A 19,065-nucleotide genomic window follows, 5' to 3' on the forward strand; every position below is an offset into this window, starting at 1 on the left:
AAACGATGCCACTCTTTTCACTAAATTTTTTTAGAAATGCATTTTTCATAAAATGTTATTTATGTTGGCAAACAATGAGCTTTTAAAAATGAATAATTTTTAAATGATCAGTTTTAACATCCAATACGGTAGTAGATCACGCCACGTACACAAAAGCTCTTCGGCGGCCCTCTATAACACTTGACAGAGCTAAGGGGTCCTGAGACCAAAAAGTTTGAGAACTGCTGTTATACGTAATCTCCTGATGAAATCAGCAAAAAGGTTTTTAAAAAGGCAAAAAACATTTCATTTTCAGTTATTGTGCCTGGGATCCAAATGGTGGATGTTGTAAACGAGCTTTGAAAAACTACCTGGGAAGTGGTTATGTTGTAGAGACCACCCACTATGCTAGTATTTTGCGAACGGGTCACGGCTTGAAAGAAAATTTCTGGGAGAGCCTCACAAGCGATGCAGAAGATGCTATGTATCTAGTTAGTGACAGAGCTGGTGTGAATCACAAATTAGTACCTGCTGTTCACTCATTGTATCTAACGCTCACCAACAGGCCAAACCGTCTATGGAGTTAGAAGCCCGTTGTTTGGGGCAGAAGTGAGGCTGATGGGCCGGTGGCCTGTCTCCATCAGCGTGGCCTACTTGACTATCCTTTGTTCCAGTAACTGCAGCGTTTGGCAGAATAGCCTGCTCCCTCACTGACCATCGGACTTGCAGACAGCAGCGGGTGCACGAGGGGCTTGTGGCACAGCTCGGTGAGCACGCTGCCAACAAAACCGCATTCAGTGGGTCATTCAGTGGGTGTACAGACACCACAAGGTCACGGTAATGGAGGACATGATGGAGTGGGGGTTTTTCTTCCATAAGCATCGTGAAAATTAGGTTCGCTCAAGTTGGTTTCCTTGTTACAAATGGAGGATGACTGAGCCCACAGGTTTCCAGCAAGGGACTCGGCAGTGTTCTCCACGGGATAAAGGCGCTGGCTTTGTGGCCCATTTGGTGCAGAGTGAAGCATAGGATGAATTCAGCTAATATCAAGCTCTGTTCCAGCCCTGAATGCTCAGGTATTTACAGAAAAATGGAGTAATATTAAGAGGCAATGACTCACTGAGGCAGGGTGGTATTTTGCAGAGGAATTACGCTTCCCATGTCTCTATCGCATCTGAGGCTCTAAACATAGCAGCTCTGAAAAGTCACTTCCCACACCTGAACCTGCCAGCTGTCTGGCCTTTCATGGGAAGCGCTCCATGAAGTACTTCTGGCCTGATGCTCACATCTGCCCACTAATCCCCCTGACAAGGAACACATGCTAATCTTTACCCAGTGCCTCCACGGTTCTCACTTCCCCTTGTGAAGGAGCAGCCTGTGGAGTGCAAAGGACACACGTCCCAGCCACGTGGACATAGCCGGAGCCGGTGCACTTCAGTGAAGGGGCCAAGCCAGCCACCAAGGTAAGCTGGTCTTGCTTGATTAAACACGTACCTTTTAAAAACTGTTTTCTTCTTTGGAAGAACGGGTTTTCCACTGACACAGTAGATGAATTCTCAAAGGTCATGGTGTCTGAGACTCTTATTATATGGATTTTACTTTTTTTAATTTACAGAGTCTGAACTTGACAGTGCTGCAGCATGGGTTCCTTATTTTGCCAAAGGCATAAATGTGAAACTGGAAATGATAAACCAATTCAGGGGAAGAGAGTATATTTTCCCATGTTCCCAACTATTAAGAAAGGCAAAACTGTGTTTCTTCCTACATACGTTCTGCCTGTGATTCATGCAGGCAGTGAGAGGGAGACAGCTCTCAGGGGCCTGACAGCTTGGCCCTGGACAGCGTGGGTCCTTGGACCGCGCTGCTCCTGAAACCCGAAGGTCATTGGCAAAAACACAAACAGGTCACGGGAGGACTGACAGTGATGGGACTCAGCCCAGCTTGGAGAGAGAAAAAATCCAATAGTAAAGGGTTTGCCAATGGACGTGCTCTGCGACCCTGGACATCTTTACACAACACCATGTATTTAAGACTTCAAAGGAAGTTTAACTTTTTTAAAAGACTTTTTCCACATGTGACTAAATATATCCCAAAAATATTACTTTTAACAGATATTAGATGTGTTGGGCAGAATAATGCCCAGCCCCCCCTGACCCCCACAATGTCCACGTTCTAATTTCTGGAACCCGTGGATATTATATAACATGGTGAGGGTAATTAAGGTTGCAGATAGAGTTGAGGTTGCTAATCAGGTGACCTTAAAACAAGGAGAGTGGCCTGGACTCTCCAGGTGGGCCCAGTGTCATCACAGGGGCTGAAACAGCACAGAGAAGCAGAGGGCGCCTGGGAGCTGCCATGCAGCTGGCTTTGAAAATACAAGACTTTGGGCATCGGCCAAGGAATGCGGACGCCTCTGGAAGCTGGGAAAGGCCAGGAAACAGGTTCTCCTCCAAGACCTCAGGAGCCATCCCTGCTGACACTGGTTTCAGCCCAGGGAGACCCAGTGTGGACTTGTTACCCGCAGACAGCAAGACGATTGTTCTGTGTTGCTTGAAGCCACCAGGTTTGTGGCCATTGGCCAGAGCGCAGCGGGAATCCGGCACAGCGGTCTTTGCACTACTATTACTCTCTAGAGAATACATTTCCCCTCTTTGTCCCTGAGTCCCTAGGGTTACACAATTCTTTCTTCCATGCCACTCACACACTGAAATGACAAACACATGGTTGGTGACGGCGGTCCTGGCTGTGACCCAGCCTACCAGGCCAGAAAGCACGCCCTCTACCAGCGGCTGGGGTGCCTCGGGGCGCTGCCACATACTGGTCCATGGGAATCGAACCGACACACACAGGCTGGGGCGCAGAGGCATCTGGAGATTCTCTGACAGGACTTCCACCTGCGCAGGCACACGTGAAAGAACACACGGCGACTGAACCTCTCATCTCCTGCACGTGGTCCTCAGGGGCCAGAGTGGGACACCCTGGTCGGGGAAAGCAAATCGTACCCACAATGCATCTGACTATTTGTCTTTAAAATTTATTGACATGGGTCCCCACAGGACTGCGGTCAAAGAACCCCTCGAATCTGTTTCTGTGGAGAGGAAGTGTGTGGTGCCGAGCGAGAGCGTCTCCCGGAGGCGCTGGCGGACATTCTTTGTCAGCTACAGGAACCTTATCCCAGCTCCAAACTGGACGCCATCACATGTCCTAAAAAAAGGGCAGAAAATCAATACTGTGGCCTGCTCTGCTTGCCCACAGCATGCACTTCTCAGAGCCTCTCACGCCCTCCCAGCAGAGATGGTCCTGTCTCGTTTCTGTCCCTGACTGTTCTCTCCCAGCATGCCCGCCTCACTGTCACCGCTCCCCAGAGACTGCAGCAGAAGACGGGGTGACAGGATGCTGTTAGATCTCAGACAACAGTGCCACAAATCGCCTCCGGCAGAAAATTTAGCAAACATGTCAAAGCTGTTTCCATTCTTGTAAAAGGTCTGAAATCCTAATTACAGAGAGCCTGCATGGACCACGGGGGGAAACCTATGGATGATTTGCACACAAATAACCCCCTATCCAGCTAGTTGTTGAGTTTCAGAAACAAGAAGATATTGTGGCAACATCACTCACACTTCACCATATTCCAATTTCAGTGCCGCACCCTGCGTGAAGGTGAGCACGACACTCAAGGGCATGAGGTGGACCCTGGACAGGGGACACTGTACACAATAAGCACTGGCTGCCACAAAGCAGAACTGCGGTCCAGCCCAGGGGCCAGAAGGGCTCCCTTACGCTCTGGCCTTTAAATATCACACACAGCAGGCTTCTTCCTTCCAGGGGAAACCACATTTGAAATTAATCTCTGTAACATATTTTTCAAGTTTAACCTGGAGAGAGAAAGGCAAAGCTGAAGGGTGAATGTGCCATTCTCTGGAAAGTTTACGTGCGAGTGGCCAAGGTCGGGACTTCTGGGAGCACACTGACCTCTAGTGGCCTCCAACAACAATGCAGCCACAGTGACCGCAGCCCCACGGGGGAAGCTGCACCCCACCTTTTGGTCTGAAGGGCAGGAGGCCCAGAGCCTGCTGGCCGTGCCGCAAGTCACAAGGCCAGGGACTGACAGGGCAGGGGCTGGCAGCCCGCCTGTGTCCGCCACCACTGGGAGGGTGAGCCTCGTGACGGTGAAACAGATCATAAAGCTACAACTGACAACCCACATGCACCTCGTATTCTTCACAGTAACACATGAGTTACAATGTATTTCCTTGTATAGTTTGGACTAACATTAAACACAGTTAATATACAACAATTGCTCGCCATGGAAACAGCCTAAGTATTTTCTGAGACAGGAAGTTAGTACAGAATTAGAGCTTGAACAAAAAGCTCTACCAAGGAGATCGACAAGGATGAGAAAGGATTCCTATCTTTCCATAGCTAACAGCTAAGGTGCAGAAAAAGCCAGTGTGCGGATGAAAATGGCAATGCAATCCCGCACCCGGAATCTCAGAAGCGTGCGGGAGGTGGCGGTGGGGCCTGTTGTCGGCCTGTGCTGGGGACAGAGGGCAAGCAGGAACCCTGGCCTCTGCCGGGCCTGGCTCTGCCGCTGACCTGACTGTTAATACTGCTGAGTCTCGGTTTCCTCCGCGGTCAAAAGGGGTAACACCGTTTGCGCACAGGGCCGCTGTGAGGCTGACATAATAAAATCAGGTGCTCAGCCTGGCATCCCACACGGCAAACGTTCAAGAAACACCAATGACCACCTTTCCTCCCCCAAACTGTAATCGCTCAGAAGCGACACTGAGTCGCCAGACCTTCCCTATCCCCGAGCGTCAGCCTCACTGCGATATGAGTTGGAAATGCAGCGTCCGAGGCCGAACCCAGACCCAAGGAGTCGGGACCGGCCTGTCCCAGGATTCCAGGGAGCCAGAGGCACATTAGTTTTGAAAGCATGGGGGCCTGAGGACAGGCTCAGACGGCTTTGTCACATGTCCGACTTCTCTGCTGCTCCCTACAAAAATTCACCTCCCCCGACATTTACACCTGTGGTGGGAATATGTCTCTGCAGAAAGCAACTTGCTAAACTAGCCTCATTCACCCAAGATCATAAAGGTTTGGGGGATCCTTGCTAAAAACTTATGTAAGGCACAAACCTTGCTCTAGAAAGAGTGCCCATTTTTTCATACTTCACTGTCTCTGAATCAGGGCACAACCCCCATCTGTGCCACGTCTACACGGTCAGCCAAGCGCAGCTGCACAGGCACAATGCCTGGGGGTGGGGTGGGGGGAAATGTCTCCTAAAGGAACCCTGCCTGTTTCCTACGTGAAGAGCCGGCCTTGGCGAGTACACCAGGAGCAACACCAACGTGAGAAATAACCGTCTGCTGACAACATGGCGGGCACTGCTCTAAGTGCTTCGTGTGTAACGGTCCGTTCAGTCCTCAGATCCGCAAAGGAGGCACCGTCATTAGCACCCATTCTCTGCACATGAGAAAGACCCAGAGAGGTTACGTACCTCACCCCCGTCACACCGCCACCAGGTGGCCGAGCTGGGCTCCAAGCCTGGGCAGCTGGGCTCGGGCACACGTGCACCCGGTATGACCAGGCCCTTTCAGCTTTTGCGCTGTGTGCAGAACAGGCAAGGTGTCGTCAGCGCTGCTTTCTGGGAGGCACTGGAGGAAGGGCTCTGACACCCTGGGAGCCAGCGCTGCGGCTGGAATAGCCTTTCGGTGAGAGGGAAGAAGGGCAGAGTCTACTAACCGACAGCCACAGAGGACCTGGGTGAAGGCACCGAACTGCACCTGACCACTTGCGCTTTATCCAAAGCTTGCTAACGTGGCTACCTTTGAAAGGTGCCATCACCCACTATACCGAAGTAGAAGACAGTGGGACTGAAACTGGTACACTGGTTCCCTAAACCAAGACAAACTACAGGCTTGAAACCGGGCTATGACTCAGCACCACCATTCGGTGGCAACGTAAGTGTGGACAGAAGACCAAAGAGAAAACAAATACAACCTAGAGTACTGCACGTACATGCATGAGCATAGTAAGAGATAATACGAATGCGACGTTTAGGGGAATGTCTGTGTCTCTCCCCCCGACCCCGCCTGCCAAACAAATGTAATATTGAAGCCCTAACTCCCACCACGTGAGGTCATGAGGCTTAGATGAGGTTATGAAGGTGGGGTCCCCATGGTGGGATTAGCGTCCTTGTAAGAAGAGACACCAGAGAGCTTGCTTGTTCTCTCTGCCATGTGAGGACATAGCGAGAAGGCAGCCACCTGCAAACGAGGAACCAAATCGGCTAGCACCCTGACCTTGGACTTTCATCATTTAAGCCACCTAGTCTGTAGTATTTTGTTATAGCAGCCCGAGCTGACTAATACATACTATAATGACAATCCTTCTGGATTTCTTAAAATTCATACAATGTATACCAAATAAGAAATGGGATTAATTTTGGTAACTGTTAAGTGGCCTCATACTATATTCACCCAGGTATTTAGCAAATCCTGTGCAGTAAAACAATTGGTGGAAAAAGGCCAGGGTGACAGGTGCCTGTGCTAGAAGGCTCTGGAGAACAAGTCGTGTGCGGCCAGAACCGAGCTCTGCCCACTCCAGCACCTGAGCTCCTGGCCTGCGGAGTCCCCCACTGGCAACACCCCCTTCTGTGTTCAGCCAGTGGGATCAAGAACGCCTTGTCAGGTCCTCCAGCCAGACCTCGAGGAGCTGCCACTATTTGGCAATAACGAGTGGAAACAAACTGTGAGGCGGGCGATGGGAACACCATTTTGTCCTCCAAACTAGACAGAGAAAAACTCGATGGAGGAAAATACATGTACTTTTATTCTTCCGCTAACTCTTCAAGTTTTCCTAAAATCTTGAATCTTAAAGGCCCCCGATGAAATGACTCACATGTCCAAAACAAAACAAAATGACGAGCAAGCGCACTGGAACGGTGGAGAACTGCCAGCACCTACCTGTCGCCTGACTGCACACCCATGGGGACGCAGTAGTTGAGCTCCAGCCGGGCGATGTTGCCGAGTCTGAGGACGATTCCAGCACCGTAAGACCAGCGGATGCACTCAGCCAGTTTACGAATATGAGCTTTGGGGCCCTCCCCTGAAAAGAGAAAAGAGGGTGTGACCCCCAGAGTGTGGCGCCTGCCCTTTCAGAGCTGCCCTCAGGCAGGCCCTGGTCCTCTCACTTGCTGTGTGCCCTTTTGGCAAATTTTAAAGCCACTCCTAGATATTCAAGAATGCATGAAGTGGGATTAGGACCAAATCAAGAGAGGGCTTGGGACCACACTTGTCACTGTCCCAGAGCTGCCAAGCCTTCCCATTTCTCTGGGGCTGGCACATTCGGTTCATTTACCCAGAATGGCAGTTCCCCGTCCCCTGACCACCCAGGATGCCCCACTCCAAGCCTCGGTTTATTCTGGGCACTGTATCAGGTGTTATGGGAATTTTTTTCAGTCAGGCGTAGTCCCTAAATTGAACGACTATGTGATCTGAAAACACAGACACCTGTTTGGGTTCTGAGCCTTTAAACATAAAGTTAGCTGTACCATAACAGTTTCTAAATAGTCCAAGTTTTACCATAGTTGAGGTTGCAGAGGTTCCCTGCGTTGAGGAAGAAGTGTGTTCTGAAAAGGTCTCCGAAGCCGCCCTGGCCTGGCCGGAAAGGTAGTGGGGTGTACAGGTGCAGGCCGCCGGCCCAGAACGCCTCTCCGCCCAGGTAGTCTCCTAATCGAGGAGAACAACACACAGTCTCACAAACTTCAAGTCACGTGACTGCCACACAAGTTACACGAGCAGGACGCACGCTGTGTACACGACACGGCGCTCAGGCCCCGCCCAGCTGCTCTCCTAACTCCTGATGCTGGTGGCTTCATGTCAAATAACCTTTCTTTTTCCCCTGGTTCATTTTATACTTTGCCTTAAAAAAAAAAAAAAAAAAATGCTAGTGTAGTTTAGAAAAGAATGGAATCAGAAATTTACCGTATCTGTAAAATGCCTGAAATAAAACAAAGTAAACTCATGGAAACCACTTTTTCCACAACTGCTGAAATCCAGATCCCTTCCACCTGGCAAAGGAAAGGCGTTATTTTGCAAAAATTTCAAGACCACAATACAGACAGAAAAAAGCACCATGCGTCTTTGCCCTTTCTGGAAATGGCTTGGACATGTTATTAATCAAAACATACAGAGTGTCTACTACTCACTGTGAGAGCAAACAGCGTCCCAGCTCAGTGTCTCAAAGGGCCTCGCTGTTAAAGGTTCATGACCACTGGGCTTGACTGTCCACTGAGAATATACATACATATGCGTGATTTCTGAAAAATGCTCCTGCCCATTCCATTTTAACTACAAACAGCGTAACATTACAGTGACAAAAAACAAACCCATAAACCCCTAAAATGTTTCTATTTTGTTGCAAAATACTATTTGTAAATTCTCTTAGTGCTTTAATACAAAATGACAGACCATGAAACAGAAAAACGGGTTGTCTCCAAGATTAACCTGGCGGAATGAACTGCTTATTTACTTAAAGATTCCAGAATCTCTTGAGTCCCTTTTAATAGTGAAGTTCTAGAAGGAACAAGGAATAAACAAATCACATAAGGTTGACTGTATTTGCTTTTTGTTTCTCGGCAACTGCCTGTCTCTTTTTATTTGACCATAAAAGTAATATACTCATTGTACGAAATCTGATAAATATAGGGAAGAGAAAAATGAAAAATCTCTAATTTCTACCATTCCAAGATAACCAGCTAACATTTTGGTGTCTTTTATCCAGTCAATTCTAATGAATATAAAGAAGAAAATAAAACGTGAGTCATTTTATACATACAGCTTTCAGTCCTACCTTTTTTTTTGTTTAACATATTGTAAGCATTTTCCTCTATTACTTTATACTCTGTGAAAATGTGACTTTAATGCCTGAATCAGCATATACACATACTGTAATATAATTATCTATTCCTTGTCTACTGTCATATCGATGTCTAATTTCTTAATAGTAAACATTAACCTGAGATGTTTCCTTGTACACACACACATATTCAAAACCCTGTCTTGAAGTATAACATACAGGTAGAAAAGTACACACATCCTAAGTGTACAGCTCAATCATTTCCACATAGACACACCATATACCGTGTTTCCTCGAAAATAAGACCCACCCGAAAATAAGCCCCAGTTAAGATCGTCAGCCAGACGGATGCATTTAGTATGTTATGACGATGTTCTAGAAGAAGATGACATGACTGTATTTGAATAAATGTAGATGGTTGTACATGAACAAATGAGGCATCCCCTGAACATACACCCTAATGCGTCTTTTGGAGCAAAAATTAATATAAGACCCGGTCTTCTTTTTGGGGAAACACGGTAATGAGCACCCAGGTGGACACACAGGCACGTGCAGCCCGGTCTCCTTTCTAATCACCACCCACCAGCCTCACCACATGCAGCCACGGCCCTGCCGTCCCACTGCATAGGGCAGGTCAGCCTGTCCCCCACTTTCCATACATGGAATCAACAGTACACGTCCTCGGGGCCTGGCTCCTTTCTTGTACTTTGCTGCCATCACTCGGCCAAGAATTGTGACTTGTTTACCCTCATTGCTGTGTAATATTCCAGTGTGAAGACACCACTGCAGATTTGCCTGTTCTATTGTTGAGGGGCATTTGGGTTTCCAGTTTTCAGTTTGGGGTTATTATTAGAAGTCTTTGCACATATATATATATATATATATATATATATATATATATTTTAGACACTTGATACATATTACCAAATTGCTTTCATGAAAAGTTACAGCAATTTTCATTCTTGCCCATAGAATCCTAACATTGGCCCATCTGGTAGTGAATTAAGCGGAATATCATTGTGTTTTAGTTTTCAGGCAAGTGCAAGACTCCTAAACTTCGATTTACTCGCTATATAACACACACTTACAATGAAAAAATAAAACTATCCATAAATTGTAACTTTTCTAAAAAACAAAATGACATACTAATAAAGCATTCTAAAAACAAGTGAAAATAGTCTCTATTTTATACAAAAACTTATGCATGGGGCTTTCATTATTTATAATAATATAAAATGGAAGCAACAAAGATATTAAAAAACAGAAAAATCAGGGTAGAATATTTTAAAATTGAATAATATAAACCCATTTAAATGGTGTTCTCGAAGTTGTTCATAACACGTGGAGACACCTGTTACAATGTCAAGTGCTGGAGAGGGTTCCAGGAAACGGGAGTTCTCACACTGCCGGAGGGCATGCCTGAGCCCAGCTTTCTGGAGAGCAATGCAAAGTCTTAAAAATATTCAAAATCCTTTGATCTAGCAAGTCCACATCTATAACGTTACATAATAAAGTAAAACTTACAGCCGAGCACAAAGATTGAGTTAGGCTACTGATTGACAATATTGTTTTATAATCCTACGGGGGGAAAAAACAGTCTAAATGTCTAAAACTTGGGATTTGGTTTAAAAGACTAGAGTATAGCAGTAAGATGAAATATGCAGCCATTAAAAATAGCAGTTTTTCTCTCTCCACTTCATTGCTGGTGGGAATGCAAACTGGTACAGCCATTCTGGAAGGCGGTCTGCCGGTTTCTTACGTACAATCCAGCAACTGTGCTCCGTGGTATGTACCCAAGTAAACTGAAACCCATGTCCACACAAAGACCTACACACGAATGCTTACATCAGCGTTACTCATAACTGCCCTAAACTAGGATGTCCTGAAACGAAGCTATCCTTCACCAGGTGAATGGACAAACAACCTGTGGCATACTGCAATATTGCTTATCACAGTGTATGGAATATTATTTGGTGATAAAAAGATACGAGCAATCAAGCTATAAACATTCTTAGAGGAAACTTAAACGCATGCTACTTCGTCAAAGGAGCCAGTCTGAAAAGGGCACACACTGTATGAGTCCAACTCTATGACATTCTGGAAAAGGCAAAACTATGGAAACAGTAAAAAGGTCAGTGGCTGCAGGAATTGGGGGCAGGGAGGATGAGTAGGTGATGGTGATTTTTAGAGTCCTGAAACTTCCATATGACACTGTAATGGCAGTTTCATGCCACTATGCATGTGTCACACCCACTGAACTATACAACAGTAAACCTGCACTGCGGATTTAGTCAGTAATAACGTATCAGTATTGGCTCATCAATTGTGACCAGTGCACCACATGAATGCAGGATGTTGACAACAGAGGGCGCGATCGGGCACATGGGAATTGTACGCCACTCCATTTTTCTGGAAGCCTAAAACTGATTTGATTAGGAGAGGGGAATGATCACTTTGTGAGGGGTGGAAATGTCTAACTATTACATTGTTTTGCACTCCTGAAACTAATTAAAAAAAAAAAAGGAAGAAAAAAGTCTACTAATTTAAAAAATTGTACTATGTCAGTAAGATGAAATAAGCAGCCATTAAAAATGGACTGTTTCCTATAAAAATCTTTTTCATATGTTGTTACTGAGGGGTGGAAGGAGAAACAGGGTACAAAACAGTATACAAACAAAACAAAACGTGAGTATAAAGATACATTTGTCTAAACAATAAAACATTCACACATGTCATCCCTGGGTAATGGGGTCACTGGTCACTGTTGTGTTTTTTGCTTGGATGTATTTTCTCATTTTTCTACAATCCCCTCAACAAATATTTTTCCGTGCCTGCGGTGTGGCAGAGGTTGTGTTAGGTGCTAATTCCACGGTGATATATGGACACCTATCATTGGGGCACTTAAACAAATACATGCTTCCAAAAGTGAGACGTGCCCCTAAGTTGCAGGCGGCGGTGCTGAGGGAGTGACAGACCTTCACTCTGTGGCCCGACGCTGTGCATGCTGAAGCCGCGCACACTGGTTGGTCCCCCGAGGTAGAACCTGGAACGGAACAAACGGCAGACGTCAGAGGAAAGCCATCAGGTAAAAGTCAGGTGATACAACGAGAGCGCAGAAAGCACACAGGTCAGCCCGTCCGGTACCGGGTCTCGACGACACATTCACACGGAGACGCATTTCAGGAATGGGAAGCTGTACAGGGGCATGGTCAACCCATAAAAATCCAACCTCGTCCTTTTTAATACTTAACATGGTCTTCTCTGTAAGGGTTGTGTTTGAATTCAGTAATTTCCCTATTGGCTGTTTTAGAATTTTTGCTATTATTAGGTTGGTGCAAAAGTAACTGCAGTTTTTGCAATTATTTCTAACCTTTTAAACTGTAATTACTTCTTTTTTTTTATTAGTTTCAGGTGTACAAAACAATGTAATAGACATTTATCATAAACCGCAGTTACTTTTGCACCAGCCTACTATCAACAATGCTACGATGGACATCCTGTACATAAATCTTTGTACACTTCTGTATTTGTAAATTAGATTTATAGAGGTGAAATTGTTAGGTCGCAGAGTTTAGAAATTAAGGAATTTTATACTCCCAAACAGCCAGTCCAAAAGGCTGAACTACTTTAAGCTAAAACAACATTTTAACTAACGCTAGGCTGAAGAAAGCGGTTCTTACCCTCAAGAACTCTAGTATTTCAAAGCAACAAGGACAAGCCCACACCCTGCCGGCCAGAACAGAAACTGCTACCGGCTTTCTGAAAAGCAGGCTCCGGCGCCTTAACAAGGTTCACATGCTTTTGAGACGGTAATTCCACACTTAGGAATAAAAGAAAAGGAACAAAAAACTATTTACAAAGTCATAGTCTTCAAAGTCCTATTTATGTGCAAATAATGAAGTGTTAAAATGCTGCTTATGAAAAATGTCTCAGGATTTGGGGAGTGATTTACTCTATAATTTCTTCAAAACTTTTTTAGAATCTGGAAGTACACAAACCTGTACATAAAATACAGTATATCAACAACACAGATGTGTAGGTTAATACAGATGTGTAGGTTAATACAGATGTATAACACGATTATGAATATACACACACATACACACACACATCCACAAAAAGCAGTAAAAGGAAGTAGTCCCAGATACTGACTCCACTTATCACTAAGCAGGATTTTTTTTTTTTTTACTTCCTTAAGTGTTTCTTCATTTTTATGTTTTCGTAACATGTCTGAACTGTATTCTTTCATATTGAAAAGAGGACACAATTTTTTTAATATAATAAAGTTAACTCCCCCAAAAAAGGGCAAAAAATATTAAGTATGAGGTATGCTAGATATTTTGAAATTAGCTTAAGCATAAATACTAAAGTAAAATTTGAAATACTTGCCCTCTTCAATAAACTTCTCTAAAATATCTTACAAGAAACCAATCAAGAAGAGCCAAAGGGAAACACATGCAAGTGACCCAGGCATTCATTAGGACTCACCTATCAGCAATACTTGATGGCTTATCACCAATGGGTACCAGCATTCCACCCCAGAGAGAGGCTGAAAAAACCTATTGAGATATAAACAAGCAACTGCTTTCATTCGGCATTTCTTTCATTGCAATGAGCATGAACAGAGAGAAAATGCACCCAAATCTGGCCACTGGCCACACGCTGAGTCTGCCACGTGCAGAGCACTGGGTGGGTGACAGGGCCACAGAACACCTGCCTGGGACAGGAAGGACAGTGCAAAGGGTTTTGTGGATATTTGAAAATCTTGCAACTCCAAATTTCAAATAAAGCCACACCAAACACAAGCCAGAAACAAGCCAAACCCCTGGCAGGGCACGGCTTCCATTCCGACACAGGGCAGCCCCCTCTTCTATGAGAAGCCAAGCCCAGTGGGACCAGCCGTGGCCCGATGGGGGAGGGGGCCTGGGCAAAGGATTCTGCATCTGCTCAGGCTCTTTGATTTGGCTTCAAACCAATGGAGGACTAAGGGCATACGGCAGGGGTGTCCAAACTGCGGCCTGCGGGCCACAATCCATTTTTAATTGGCCCGCAGCAAATTCCAAAAATATATTTAGTTCACTTAAATAAACCAGGTGAGGCAATACGTACTTCACCTCGAGTGAGTGGCCCGGCTGTTTGTGTATTTTACCGCATACGGCCCTTGGTAAAAAAATGTTGAAATAAGTTTGGACACCCTGGCATATGGCATTTCAGGTGTGAAAGGAGGCAGAGTTACAATACTCCAACAATTAAAAAATGCAGAGACACAGCTTCCAATGCAACCCTCAGGAACAGAGCCCCTCTCTAACAGGTCAGGGGCAGTGAGCTAATCTTAGATCAGAGATGGATCTTCACGCCTAAGTAACACGGGGCCAGACCGTACCCCCAGTGCTTACACCACAGCGAGCTCTCTGGGCTCGTCTCACCGTGTCTGCATCACAGTGCACCCCCGTGTCTCCTGAGCATGCGTCCACGTTTTTTGCTCATCTCGTGTCCTCTCTCTGACTTGCAAATTCCTATGTCCTTTGAAGCTGCTGAGATATCTCTTTTTTAGAAGCTTCAGTAGGAAGGCTTACAGATGAAAACTGGGGCAGCGAGTGGGCAGAGCGGACCAAACTGAGCCTTCTATTCTGATAAATTCAGCTATTTGTTCGACAACATTTAGGAAACACGGACTTAGAGCCTGGGGGTGTGACAGATGCTACAGGATAAAGCGAGGGCCCAGAATGCTCTGGGAGTGCGCTCCCCTCACCCACCTCACACCATTTTGGATGGACCAAGAAGGGAACCACAGAGCAGGCCCGCCCTCCTCTGGCTTAGTGCCTCGGCGGGACTGGCTGGGCCCACAGGGCTCACATGTCACAGTAAGATGGCCTTGATGCTGCCCTCAGCAGGACGGAAGAGGAGGGAGTGAGAGCTGCCTCCCCTGGCAAACCCGCCTGCCTCACCATCACCATCCGCCTGAGGGCGGGCGGTAATTACCCACCCGGGACAGTCTCATCCTGCCTCAGCTCCCCACAGACCTCAGTACCACACGAGCCCAAGGCTCCCAGCCACCCCTCTAGCACCAACTCCCCAGTTCCTCGGCACCAGCAGGACCTACGCACCCTGCACCCCCTCCTCCTGGTCCTCTCAGGTCCTCATTCCCTCCTCACCTGCTGGAATGACACAGTGCATCACTAAAATCACCTGCCTGTGTCTCTCACCTGCAGCACGCCAGCCCGGTTAACACCACCTGTCCACTCCCTCAGCTGTCCCTGCAGGGCTGCGCGCAGCGGCAAACACGCCATCATACCATGGCTCCTTTCAACTCGGACTCTGACCTCCAACAGGCCCTTAGAGCTTCTCACCCGCTCACGCCACACTCGCCTCAACGGTGATTCCACACCTGGTCCTCTGTCCTCTCTCTGCGCCAAGGGCTGGCCTCCGGCCTCAGAGAACACAGGCACCAGGAGGCCCCCGAGAGCTCCCCCGTCACCCCCCCTGCACCCACCCGCGTGCGGCCTCCTGGCCTGTTCTGTGGAGCACCCGCCGTGCTCCCCTCCAGGCAGCCCGCTCCCCGTCCAATCCCCACTCCCCTCGCTGGATCGTTCCTGCTAGCACACAACCGGGCTGTAAGAGGCTCAATCCCAAGGGAAAACCAACGCTCGCCCCACGCTGCCCTCTGCCCCGTTCCCCAAAGGAGCTCTCATCATCTCTGTCCTCAGTGGTCCCCTCCCGCTCGCTTGGGTTTAAATAAGCTTTTTGTTTTGAATAGTCACCAGTTTCCCACGAACGCCCTTCTCCTCCCACAGGAGACAGCCTGGGACCCCACTGCACTGAGCCACTCTTCACATGCCCGAGGCCTCCCTGTCTCCTCAGTGCTCTGCCCGCCCAGGTTTGCCGTGACCATCACGTGAAAATCCAAAGGCCGGTTCCCACAGTAGGGTGACGGAGGGACTCTGAGCCAGTCCCTGTGCTCCCCACCCTCCACCACCCGCCGCCTGTCGGCCCCCTCGCCGACCGCTCCTTCTCAGTGTCCTCTGCTACTCGTGCCCTTCCCGACTTCTCGATGGCAGCGTGTCCTGGGTCTCGGCCCTGGGACTTCTGTTCATGCTGGAGCACCACCCGCCCGGTGCTTACTGTGTTTCCCCGAAAATAAGACCGGGGCTTATACAGTGTTTCCCCGAAAATAAAACCGGGTCTTAACATTAATTTTTGCAGCAAAAGTCGCATTAAGGCGTATTTTCAGGGGATGCCTTATTTTTTCATGTACAACAATCTATATTTATTCAAATACAGTCATGTTGTCTCCTTCTGGAGCATCGTCATAACGTACTAAATGTGTCCGTCTGGCTGACGAGCTCAATTGGTGCTTATTTTCGGGGTGGGTCTGATTTTTGGGGAAACACGTAGATGCCGCCTTTCCGCAGATAACTCACCTTTCTGCAACGCAGCCTGACCTCTCCCCTCACCTCGACTCACCACCTCACTGCCAGCTCCACACCTGCATCGGGCCCTGTCGCCCCCTGGTTTCCAACCCTGTAAACGGCACCTCGGTTCTCCAGACACTGAGGTGCAAACACCTGCGTCACTCACACCTGCCGCTCCCAACCAGCCTCCCCAGGGCAGAGGCTGCGGCATCAGCTCTGCCTACATGCTGCACCCCCCACGCGCGTGATCACCGCCCACTGCTAGTCTGCAGCTCCCAGCCCTCCCGGCCAGGCCGCAGGTGCCCCACTGGTCTCGAGGTCCCCGCTGCCCCTCCACCTGCTCTCCACACGGCCCCTAGAGCGACCTTCTCAAATAGGTGCCACACCCATCAGGGGTTCCCATGGCCGCCCCCAAGGCCCTCTCACGGCTGGCCCAGCCTCTGCCCTCACTGCTCTCCCTCATTCTGCCGGGTCACAGCAGCCGGCTGGTCCTGGAACAGGCCGGGCTCCCGCCCAGATGGCCGAGGGCTGGCTCTCTCGCTTTGCTCTGGGCTGTGGCAGACGCTGCCTCATCAAACGCCTTCCCTGGTTATCTACCTCAAATAGGCAGCACCCGCCCGGGCCACTTCCTATCCCTTTACTGTTTCATTGTTCTCCATTAACACTTCCACCTGCCAGATGCTGTACCCATGCATCTGCTTGTGCGTTTCCCTCCACTAGGCAGTGAGAGAGCAGGACTTGCGTTTTATTTACTGAAGTACGTTTAGCGTCCAGATAGTGCCTGGGAGCTGGTATACACATGATGAGAGGGTGGGCGGGTGGATGATGGGCGACACCTGGAGACAAGCACAGAACTATAGGCACGTGGAGGAGCCCACCTGGGTCTGGGAGGTCACAGAAGGCCCGCAGGAGACACACCTGCGCTAAGGTCTTAAAGCCAGGCAGCAGGAGGCCAAGTGAACCGCTGAGAAAAGGCGGAGGATGAAAGACAAGTGCCTGGAAGTGAGGGGGAGCCCAGCCCTTTTGGGGAGCGAGCAGCAGTTTGGCAGAGCTGAAGCCCCGGGAGAGGGGGCAGAGACGGGAGCAAGGCCGCGAGCGCCGTGCCAGGAGCACACACCTGACGCAGGAGCACGTTGTAAGGTCTGCATTTCAGAGACTCTAATGTGCCTGCAGCGTGGACACGGGAGAAGGAGGAGGGGATGGGGGAGGGTGGGCAGGCTCACCAGAAAGTGACGTCACTGCCACAGTGAGAAAGAGTAGCAGGGAGATGAGTGACAGTGCAGGGGAAGAAGAGACAGGGCCTGCTGCCGGGGGCTTTGAGGGTGAGGACTCGGCAGCCAGCAAGGAGGTCAAGGGCAGCTGGGAGAACAGCCGTGCACGTCAGGGGAGTCACAGATCCCAGGAGGGCAGTTTGGACATGTTGAATTTGAGAGTCGGAAGTCCAGTAGCACGTGAATGTGGGGCCCCAGAGAGTGAGGTGTGCTCTGGGGGACCCCCACACAGAGATGGCAGCTGCAGCCATCTGGGGGCGAGTGCCTGCAGGGAGCCCGGAGGCTTCCATGAGAATCTGGGGAGACAGTCACAAGGCGGAAGTGCAGCAAGCTGTGAAAGGCCTCGAGGCGGGGGCTGAGGCTGGAAGCACAGGGGTCGCGAAGGGGCCAGAGAACAGTGTCAGGGCCGTCGGGGGTGCGGCGGGACCGAAGGAGCTGACGCACAGAACTGGACGACAGGGGCCCCTGGGAAGAGCAGCGGAGGGAAAAGCAGGAGCCACATTCAAAGCGCAGAGTCTGGGAATGAGCGGGAGCGGTGACAAATGACCTCAGAATCAACTGTCTAGAAATAGGTGCATGTGCCATTTCACTAAAACGCAGTCCTCGCCTCCAAGTCGGAAGCAAGCTAAGGGCTCAGGCAGCCGCGGTGGGGCGGAGAGCTGTCCCCAGCCACCTGGTCGCTGGGAACCTGGACATAAGCCAGGGTCTCCTCTGCCTCGGTTAGAATCCGGTCACTTACTCCTCACTCCTGAGTGGGTCAGCAGAAACTAAACCGAACTGGATGAAAAATGTGGAAAAATTCTTGGAAGCGCCCAGAGCCCTGCAGACACAGCCAACTAAGGTGAAAGCTCCAAATTTCTACAGACATGACCTGAGAAGAGAGAGAGGAGGCGGCTTTCCTCTGGCCTCAGTCACAGCTCCTTGACGGCCCCAGGGAAGGGGCGCTCTGACGTCCAGTGCAAAATGACTGATAGATTCCTTTTAAATAAGAGAACAATAACCACCACACCCCAGAGAGCCTTCAGTTCTGGCAAAGTTTGAAAGATCAAACACCTCAGCATTGGGCCTCATGTCCTGGGCTCCCACCTCAGTGTTTTCGATGCTCGGAGCTCAGGACGGGGATTCCAAAACGAGGGACAAAAATACAGGTGATGACCTTCTGGCTAGATACTCACTGAATCGAATAGGAGTTGTTTATTCAACTGCAGCTCAAAATCTTCTTTTATGAAGCTCACGTCACCTCCAGTGTAGCCTGCCAGCTCCTGTGGGAAGAATCCACAGGTCAGAATGGAGCAGACTCACTACACAGGTTACTGAACGACACCACTGCAATTACCATTTAATTTGGCGGTTTTGTATTTGTAGAAAGGGAACAGCCCACTTCGGTCTACTAGAAGCTGTGTCTTACTTATTCTAGACGGTCCAAGGGGACTGAGAGCCATAGAATCATGAAACACACTGGGTGACCAGGGAGTGTGAGCCCTGAGAGAGAGAAAACCACTGGCCACATGAACGTTGTGTTGTAGAGCCTTCAATGGATG

General features: G+C 48.8%; 1 protein-coding gene across 1 annotated transcript in view; it reads right to left on the reverse strand.

Moving 5' to 3' along the window:
• Nucleotides 1-2,993: 2,993 nt before the first annotated feature.
• The window catches only part of SAMM50 (SAMM50 sorting and assembly machinery component), a 31,337-nt gene continuing 15,265 nt past the window's right edge, over nucleotides 2,994-19,065 (reverse strand). The window contains exons 10-15 of the mRNA XM_019715039.3: nucleotides 18,700-18,786; nucleotides 13,330-13,400; nucleotides 11,817-11,884; nucleotides 7,566-7,712; nucleotides 6,948-7,089; nucleotides 2,994-3,183 (exon numbers count right to left, since the gene is read on the reverse strand). Of these exons, the coding sequence (XP_019570598.1) occupies nucleotides 3,138-3,183; nucleotides 6,948-7,089; nucleotides 7,566-7,712; nucleotides 11,817-11,884; nucleotides 13,330-13,400; nucleotides 18,700-18,786 (561 nt within the window). The 3' untranslated portion in view covers nucleotides 2,994-3,137. The remainder of the gene's footprint in view (nucleotides 3,184-6,947; nucleotides 7,090-7,565; nucleotides 7,713-11,816; nucleotides 11,885-13,329; nucleotides 13,401-18,699; nucleotides 18,787-19,065) is intronic.

The sequence above is a fragment of the Rhinolophus sinicus genome, chromosome 1 (genome assembly GCF_057876585.1).
Source record: "Rhinolophus sinicus isolate RSI-liver-muscle chromosome 1, RSI-T2T, whole genome shotgun sequence".
Lineage (NCBI taxonomy): Eukaryota > Metazoa > Chordata > Mammalia > Chiroptera > Rhinolophidae > Rhinolophus > Rhinolophus sinicus.